Here is an 8,963-nt window from a genome sequence, read left to right on the forward strand (position 1 = left end):
AAACAATTCGTGACAAGTTTCTCTACTTCCCGTCCCGATACTATCTCAGTAGTTTCATTCGATTGTCCAAGTTCCCCGCATTCTCTTTTCCTCATACTTTTCTTTTATGTTCCCAACGAATTAAGGGTGGTCGAGATGCCGAGCGGTAACACGCTTCGCTTTTGCAATCGACGTTACTGCATCCAAAAGATGCAAAGCGCGCTTTCGATCCTCCCGAAAAGTAGTGATAGCCACATCCTTAATACTGCCTATAGCTATGGAGTTTATGGCCTTGGAATATGGGCTGGCCATACTTACGCCATAAAGAAATGAACTAGGTCATAATTGTTCAGTTGTTAAGGGCGATTTCCTCACCGCCCTGAATTGACCTGTGTCTTTTCCTGCTCCGCTTCTTCAATGATATTGTAACTTTTATTGGAAAAAAAAACCCAAAATAGAAACCAGAATCAAGAGATGTCATAGCAGTACCAGTTTCGATGGGTCGACCCTGAAAAAGAAAACATGGGCTGCTGCTTTTCTAACAAGATTAAACATTCTAGCTCTACCAAGTTCAGAGAGATGTCGGCTTTTACATATGAGATCATCTCACATCAAGTTCAGAGAGAGAGATGTCGGCTTTTACATCGCCATCATCATCCTTCTAGCTCGAGACCTCTTCCAAAAGCTTATACCTCCTAACCTTACCTCTACCAATCTGCCTCGTCATCCCACCTTTCGCGTTCGAGAGATCCTCCGACTTTGTCGTCAAAAGTTCCTGCTTGCCGCCGCCCTTCCTCACCATCATTTCCATCCCATGGTCACCATCCACCTCAGTTTTCATCTCCCCTTCCGGATACTTATTGGCATTAATCTCCATAGACCTGTTCTTCTTAACCGAATGCATGTGCACGCTTAATCTCCGATCAAAACCAATAAATTTCCTCTTCATACTGACCTTACCACCATCACCATTATTAGAGATTCCGTTGGCCGAAGAATTATCCTCGGTAATAGGGATAGGTTTTCTGCCTCTATCACGAAGGCACCAGTTACAGATGCGGTAAGACTCCGACTTGGGATAGAGATCGCTGCAGTATCTGCATAAAAACAAGAAAAAAAAAACGAGATGGATCGAGGCCTGGAAGGAGCGAAGGGAGAAGGAAACAGAAATGAGAAGAAAAAATAAGAAAGTTGGAGGAGGGGCGTTACTTGTGCTGAGATCTAAAGAGGCAGATCCTACAACGGAAGAGTGCGTTTGGGAGACCGAAATCTCCACACATACAACACTCCTTGTGATTAAGGCGATGGATCGATTCGGCCATTAGGGGCGATTATGCATACAGCAATGGTTGCTTTTAACTTGGGGGTGTGGCTATTGACAAGGCTAATCCAAAGAGAACCTTACACATCGCCTTCCTCCTGTATTTTTATTTCGTACTTGTATAAAACAAAAAAGTCTCTCTCTCTGGGTGTCGCTTTCGGTGGACTGCATGTGTTTTTGGATTGGCGAGGAGGGTCTCTTATGGAAGGAAGGATGGAAGAGGGTAGTCGCGGGGAAAAGGGCCTTTCCGGGAACTGTTGAGCTGTCGTCTCTGCTTCTTCCCCCCGCTTTTTTTAACTCTTGAGGTAGCGATGAGGAAACAAGAGGAGCCCGTCGCGCCACTCCCACTGCAGTGAACCCACTGATCGTTGACCTTGTAGGTTACATAGCTGACCACTCTGTCCTCCAAATTAAGGTCACCTCTGCCTTGAGAGGCTTGAATAGCTAAACCCCAAATATGCTCTAGGAACAGTAGATTGGGTGAGTGAGGCAGGTAGTAAATATGGAGATGCTTACGGTGAAGTAACAAGAGCTACACTTGTTTTGATGGATCAAATCAAATGAAGTGACTGTACGACCTTTTTCACGAGGGGATTGCTCTCAGACAATGTGTATTCGGTGAGTAAGCCTTTTCTCATGTGTAAATAAGAGAGTAAAGTAGCGGAAGAGTTTTTTCTCTCCTGGGTAACTGATAACCTAGCTAAAAATGTGCTGAACTGTTTCATGATTGAGTTTATACAAAACTAAGCATGTTTTATTTGAGCGGTTTCACCCGTTAGAAAGAGTGGGCCCACCTCTCTCTTCAATGAGTGAGACTCTCTGTGAAACATAGCTACGAAGATCATGTATGATCAAGATCTCTCACTTGGCCATGTGAAACTAATCATGATGCAGGATTTAGCCCACTGTTGGAGTATTTCCCTTGCATCAACATTTCTGGAATGAGTTATATTTTTTAGTTTCTCATCTAGGCATATGTCTTTGTTAGACATATCTTAATTTCATATAGGATACATGTTTCGAGAATATTTCATCTGATATGCCCTTTGTTAAAGGATCAACAATCATATCAGATGTAGGTAAATAGTTGACTTTGATTTCTTTCATTTCAATCATATCATAAATATAATGATACTTTATCATCATATGTTTGCTTTTTTAATTATTTGCTCAACTCTTCATAAGAGAGATGACAACCGAATTGTCATAATAAATCTGGACTGACTCGTTGGTTATACCTTGCTTCAAATCATTAATAAAGTGACTTATCCAAACGATAAATGTAGTAGCTGCATTGTATGCAATATATTCAACTTCTTGAGTATGCTGAGCTACGTAGCCTTGTTTCTTACAAGACCAAAAAATTGCTCCTCCTTCGAGGAGAAAAATATATACGAAAGTGGATTTACTATCATCTCTAATGTCAGCAAAGTCACCATCAGAATATCCAGTTAATTTTAAAGAATCAGCTTGAAAACATAGTTTCAAGTTTATAGTCTCTCTTAAATATCACAATATTCTTTTTACTGCTTGCCAATGTGGCCAACCAGGATTACTTTTATAGCGACTAACAAGGCCAACAACAAGTTGATATCAAGTCTTGTGCATAACATAACATACATTAAGCTTTCAACAACTCGTGTATAAAAGACATTTAGCCTTTCTTGTCTATCACCAGAACTATCATTCTTACTCAATTTGACACATTTTACCACATGTGTTCTAACAGACTTATAATCACTCATTTTAAATTTCTTTAGTATATGATTTAGATACCCTTCTTGACTCAAGCTTAAAAGTTTGGAGTTTCTATCTCGAGTAATTTTAATTTCAAGAACATAGGATGTTTCTCTCATATTTTTTATTTCGAACTGAGAATTTAACCATAACTTGGTTTTGACAATCATATTATTGTCGTTTTAGTCAGAAGAATGCCATCCACATATAATGAGAGAATAACAAATTTGCTCTCATTTTTTCAGACATAAACACAGTAGTCAAATTTATTTGCCATAAACCCTAATGATGTGATAGCCTTATGAAACTTTAAGTACCACTGACATGATGATTGTTTGAGTCAGTATAGAGATTTTTTCAACTATATACTTTATATTTTTTGCCTTTTATTATATAGTCTTCAGGTTGCTCCATGAATATTGTTTCAATAAACTCACCATTGAGAAAAGTGGTTTTAACATCTATTTGATGTAGATCTAGGTCGTAGTGAGCTACAATCGCAATAATTATCTTTATTGAGGTAAATTTTGCAATAGGTGAATGTGTCAACATAATCTAATCATTCTTTTTGATAAAAAACCTTAGCAACTAATCTTGCTTTAAATTTATCAATGCTACCATCAGACTTGAATTTATTCTTTAATATTCATTTACATCCAATGGCTTTTTTTCTCAAGTAACTCAGTCAATTCTCAGACCTGTTTTTTCTCAATGGACTCAATTTTCTCATCCATAGCTTTTACGCAGACTATTGACTCAAGTGAGTTTATTGCCTCACCATATGACAGGTTATCTACCATGTCATCTATGTCTAAAGCATAACAAAGTTCCTTCGATAGGTAGACATAATAGTCATCTAAGTAAGACAGAGGAGCTCTAGACCTTTTATGCTCAACTTGAGACTGTTGAGAAAAAAAAGATGGAGAACTTTTAGAAGATTCACTGTTACTTATAGGTTCTTGCAGGTCACTGGAATGCAAATCAAGAGGATCATCTTCATTTATTTCAGAAATAATTTGTTTTATGTTTTGATATTCAAAGAAGATAACATCTCTACTTTCGATTAAACCCTTATCTGGTTGATAAAATCTATAGCCTTTAGATCATTTGGGATATCTAATAAATGTACACCTTATAGATCTGGCATCGAGTTTATCTTTTGATTGCTCTATAACCTTTATGTGAGCTACAGAATCCCATCTACGAAGGTGACTTAGATTAGACTTTTTTTTGTTCATGATTCATAAGGTGTAGAGACAATAACTTTACATGAAACTCTATTTAGAATATATGTTGTATGTATTGCTTCTCTCCAAAATACTTTGGGTAATGAAGTGTTAGATAATATACATTTAAGTATATCAAGAAGAACCTTATTAAATCTTTCAGCCATATCATTTTGTTGAGGTGTGCTAGGAGTAGTAGTTTGTAGTTTGATCTCATTGACTTTGCAATATTCTGAAAATTCATTTAAGGTATATTCTCTTCCCTAATCAGACCGTAAAACTTTAATCTTTCTACCAAGTTGGTTTTCGACTTCTTGGCGATATTCCTTAAATTTATCTAATGCTTCGTACTTATAAGTTATAATATATATATAATTATATCTAGAAAAGTCATCAATAAATGATATAAAATATTATATTCTTTTATGAGTTTGAATCCTGAAAGGACAACAAATGTCAGTGTATATGTTTTTTAATAATTTTGATGCTCTAATAATATTTTGTGAATTCTTGTTATTTTTTTATAAATACAAGGTTCACATCTATGAAATGAAGATTAAGTCAGGCATTAATTTTAATTCAATAAGTTTTTCATTTTTTTTAAGTTAATATGTCTAAGTCTTTGATGCCAAACATTTACATCCACATTAAAGACAATTTTATTTATGTTAGAATCATCAATTTTGAACAACTTATGATTTTAACAAAAACGCCATCAAATAGAACTCGACCATGTTTCTCCATAGTAACTTTTCTTGGAAGAAATCTAACTTCAAAACCTTTGACAACTAGGGTTGGGAGAGATACTAAATTACACCTCATAGATGGTACAAACAGGACATTGGATAACAATACATTGATTCTAGAAGTTTTAATCGGATAGGTCCCAATACCCATAACATTAGAGTAGGTGTTGTTGCCAAGGTACACTCGATGTTCACCAGGCTTGTAGTCGACCATGTCCACCATTTTCTCCTTGGTCATTGCTATATGATATGTTGTCCCAGAGTTCACCCACCAACCGAAAAGTACTTGGTCTGTATAAAAGCATTCTGATATTACGCAGATTATATCTTGCCTCTCCTTTTACTGGCTATTTTTGTTGTTCTTGCCATTATTATTGTTTGACTGATTCCTGCAAGTTCTCTTAAAGTGTTCAGGTTTTCCATACTTGAAGCATTTTACATGGGAGGTGGCTGCCTGCGGCTTGCGGAATGTTGGACCTTTCTTCTTATCAAATTTTCCATTGCCTTTAAAAAAAATTCTTAAATTGTGGGCATCAAGAAGAGCTATAACTACGATTGAGAGCATCTTTAACAAAGTGTAATTCACTTTTTTTATCTTGTTGCATATGTTGCTTCTCAATTTTCAGCTGAGCAGGAAACTCTTCCAAGGTTAGATTTTTAGAATTTAGCCTAAAAGTTGTTTGCACCATCTTCAATGAAGATGGGAGGCTAGGCAAAATAGTGTATATCTTCATACAGTCAGAGATCACATTCCCAACTATCGTCAGATCTTTGGCCACAACTAACATTTTTTTTACATGGTCAACAATATTATCATGTTCTTGCATACAACATAAAGTATATTGTTCTAATAGTAATTGTATATGTGTTTTAGAAGTAGTTTCATATTTCTTAAAAATTGCTTCAAACAAGAACTTAGTTATAGGGTAATCTTTAAATACCCTAATAAGGTCATCATCTTTATATGTCAACATGATGGTTCTGGCTAACATGTTATCCCTTTTATATTTTATGTAAGAAGGTTTGACCTTATTGATAGCTACAATACTAGGGTCCCTCATTTCAATAGTGAGGGCATTTTTTATGCCCTCTAAAGTTAGAACAAGAGGGATCCTCCTCTTCTAAATGTGAAAATTGGTGCCATCAAGTTTATCAATTTTGGCTAGTTAAATGGCACAAACCCTACTTAACATTTTTCTATGTTTGATTATTTTAAGATGGCAAAGTATGATAAGAATAAATTTAACATTCAACAAGTAGATAAATTAAAGAACATTAGCCATAAGCTCATGAAATATAACTTTCATAATTTTAGCATTCAATAAGTAGATAAATTAAAGAACATTAGACATAAGCTCATAAAATATAACTTTCATAATTTGAAATTTTATGAAAACTACCAAAGTAAGTACCAAAGAAACAAAAGTATATGCCAATCAATTACTTGATTTTCAGAGAGAATGCGTTAATATGTACTTTCTAAATCTTTTTATGTAATTTTAGAAAAGTTTAGAAAAGAGAACTGCAAAAAAAATATCATCTACAGGTAAACAGGAGTTCTAAAAGAAAATAAGAGGTTTTCTATAAAAAAAATCAGAAAACTGACCCTTTTTCTAGAAACTATTTTTTGGGTACATGCCTCTTTCTGAAATTACTAAAAAATTGAGGACCTTTACTGTAATTTAGGGATATAAATGTCAAATGCAGTTAAGATTAATGACAATATAATAATTTTACAATTGAGGGATAAAACGAGCAATTAAATTAAAAGCAGGGGCAAAAAAGTAATTGAATTGAGTGAGACCTGACCAAAAAATATCTGAAAAGACCAGAGGTAATTGGTAATTTTGCCTGATAAGGATATAAGCAGTATTTTCAGAAAAGATCAGGGGTAAAAATGTACTTTTACCTATAAATATGTATAAAAGCTTGCGGTTCTCTCAGAAGCTTTTGGACGAAGCTTCTGTCAATTCTTTTAGTTTTTTTTTCTATCGATGAAAACACCGATCTTCGTCGGTCGTTCACCGAAAAAAAAAAAAGCAAAGTCGAAAAATGCAATCAGAAGCTTTTCTCTACCTTTTTTTTCAATTGGCGAAAACATCGATCGTTCACCAAAAAAAAAAGTAGCAAAGCCGAAAGATCAGAAGCTTTTGTTTGTTTGTTTTTTGTTTTCAGATGGTGAAAAATGCTGATCTATGTCAGTCTTTCGTTGAAAAAGGAAGCAGTCCGTGCTTGATCCGATTTTGGTCACCGAAAGAAGAAAAAAAAGACTCAGAAGAAAGAACAAAACAGGTAATCAGCCCCTTTTTAATTTTCTTTGTTTTGTTTGTTTTATGACGATGATCTTTCCCCTTTTAGAATTGAAATGAAAGAATTGTTGTTGGAGTCATCTTTACCTTGTTGGAATCGAGAGGTTGAAAGAAGAAGTTTATAAAGAACATCAACTAACAACAGTGACCGAGGGAAGGCTTGTTTGTTTCGACTGAACATTTTGCAGTATCTATCTAAATTTAGTCAAGGATACAGCCTTTGGGCTCAAATCAATATTTCTAAAGCCCATTCCATGGAATAGAAAATTATGTTTTCCTCACTTGTTTACCCTATTTGCGTAACTGATAATCGACATAACGAAATTCTAAGTGACTACTGTTAATTAAAAGCATGGGACTTGGCGGTAATATTTATACGCTATGACCATGAGAGGAGTGCTTTGAGTAAGTAGGGATGTTGTAGGCCCCCAACTCTCAAGTTTGCAAGAAGAAGCCGCCCAACGTGCGGTGGCGCTACGGGCAGCGCACTTAGGTGCTGTGCAGACCAGTATCTGAAACAACTTGACCATTGCTTAGCAAAGTGGGGCAAAGTGTGGGGACATTGTGGGCAGGGCCCTGGAGCTTGAAGGGGCATTTCCCGTGTGCATGAAGGGGTGCACCCTTGTGCATGAAAGGGGCATCCCCTTGTGGCGCCTAGTTGCATTTCATGATCCTCCGCGAAGCGAATTTTCTTCAAACCTCCCAAAACCCACCAGCTCGGGAGAATCTCATGATAGGAAATGACCACCGGAAGCAAAGGTGCCATCCCCTTGTTCGAGATGCAAAGGTGACCAGCTTTAGCCATAAGAAACCCTTTTCTTTCGTTCAGGTACCTCCAACAATTTCAGTCGGTTTCAGAGGTCTTTGTGCTTCTGAAAGCAATTCTAGTGTCCTTTGTTGGAATCTCACAGTGATTGGGTGATCAAAGTGGAGATCGGGCCTCGCGAACTCACAATCGAGGTAATTCCCTCATCTGATCACGTTGCTTTGCATCTTCGGGGTGAAGGGTTGCACCATGTTGTAAAGACTTGTATAAATGTATATAAGTCCCTGCATGGGCAGACTATATGACATGTTGTATTGTTCATTTCCAGTGTCGAGCAATAAGATAAAAATAGGGTTGTGAGCTCTTTGGCCAAGTTGTGTGCAAGGTGTGGGACACAGTAGCAAGCTGCAAGGCAGAGACTTGTAGGTGTGCACTTTCGAAGTCCCTTAGTCGTAGGCAAGGCTGGTAGCTTCCCTCAAGTTCGGGGAGTCTAGGCCGCACACAATGCATACTCCAGTGAAAAAGTTGCATGTGTGACGGTACCAAAGTCATGTTCAAATTTGTCATGGCAGGAATGGCAAACCAGCGAGATTGAGTTACACGGGTAGAGGAGAAGCTCTCTATACTAGAAGCACAACTTGCGACAGTTGTGCAAAGCATAAAGCTTGTTACGATTCGAGCGAGTGACCTTGAGGCTCAAAACTTGCAACTGGTTGAGCGAATTGGGAGTAGAGTTGGAAGTGAACAAAGAAATGTAAAGGTCTCCGAACCAAAGGCGTTCAATGGCACGCGGAGTGCCAAGGACCTTGAGAACTTCTTGTGAGCTATGAAGATGTACTTTAAAGCTGCACACACACCTGTTGGTGACCAAGTGATAGT

The 8,963-nt window shown here is 37.0% G+C and overlaps 1 protein-coding gene and 1 long non-coding RNA gene across 2 annotated transcripts; one reads left to right on the forward strand and one right to left on the reverse strand.

Moving 5' to 3' along the window:
• Positions 1-434: 434 nt before the first annotated feature.
• Positions 435-1,440, reverse strand: LOC149816004 (uncharacterized). The gene is made up of 2 exons (XM_089987437.1): positions 1,189-1,440; positions 435-1,076 (listed from the first exon to the last, which is right to left on the reverse strand). Exons 1-2 carry the CDS (start codon positions 1,299-1,301, stop codon positions 641-643), a joined length of 549 nt encoding a protein of 182 aa, XP_089843563.1. The 5' UTR covers positions 1,302-1,440; the 3' UTR covers positions 435-640.
• Positions 1,441-1,564: 124 nt separating this feature from the next.
• LOC149816005 (uncharacterized) lies at positions 1,565-7,991 on the forward strand. Its single transcript, XR_016427650.1, has 3 exons — positions 1,565-1,918; positions 7,185-7,301; positions 7,368-7,991. It is a non-coding gene; the product is annotated as an uncharacterized LOC149816005 (long non-coding RNA).
• The last annotated feature ends 972 nt before the right edge of the window (positions 7,992-8,963 follow it).

This window comes from Nuphar pumila, chromosome 14 (assembly GCF_984573655.1).
Source record: "Nuphar pumila chromosome 14, dmNupPumi1.hap1.1, whole genome shotgun sequence".
NCBI lineage: Eukaryota > Viridiplantae > Streptophyta > Magnoliopsida > Nymphaeales > Nymphaeaceae > Nuphar > Nuphar pumila.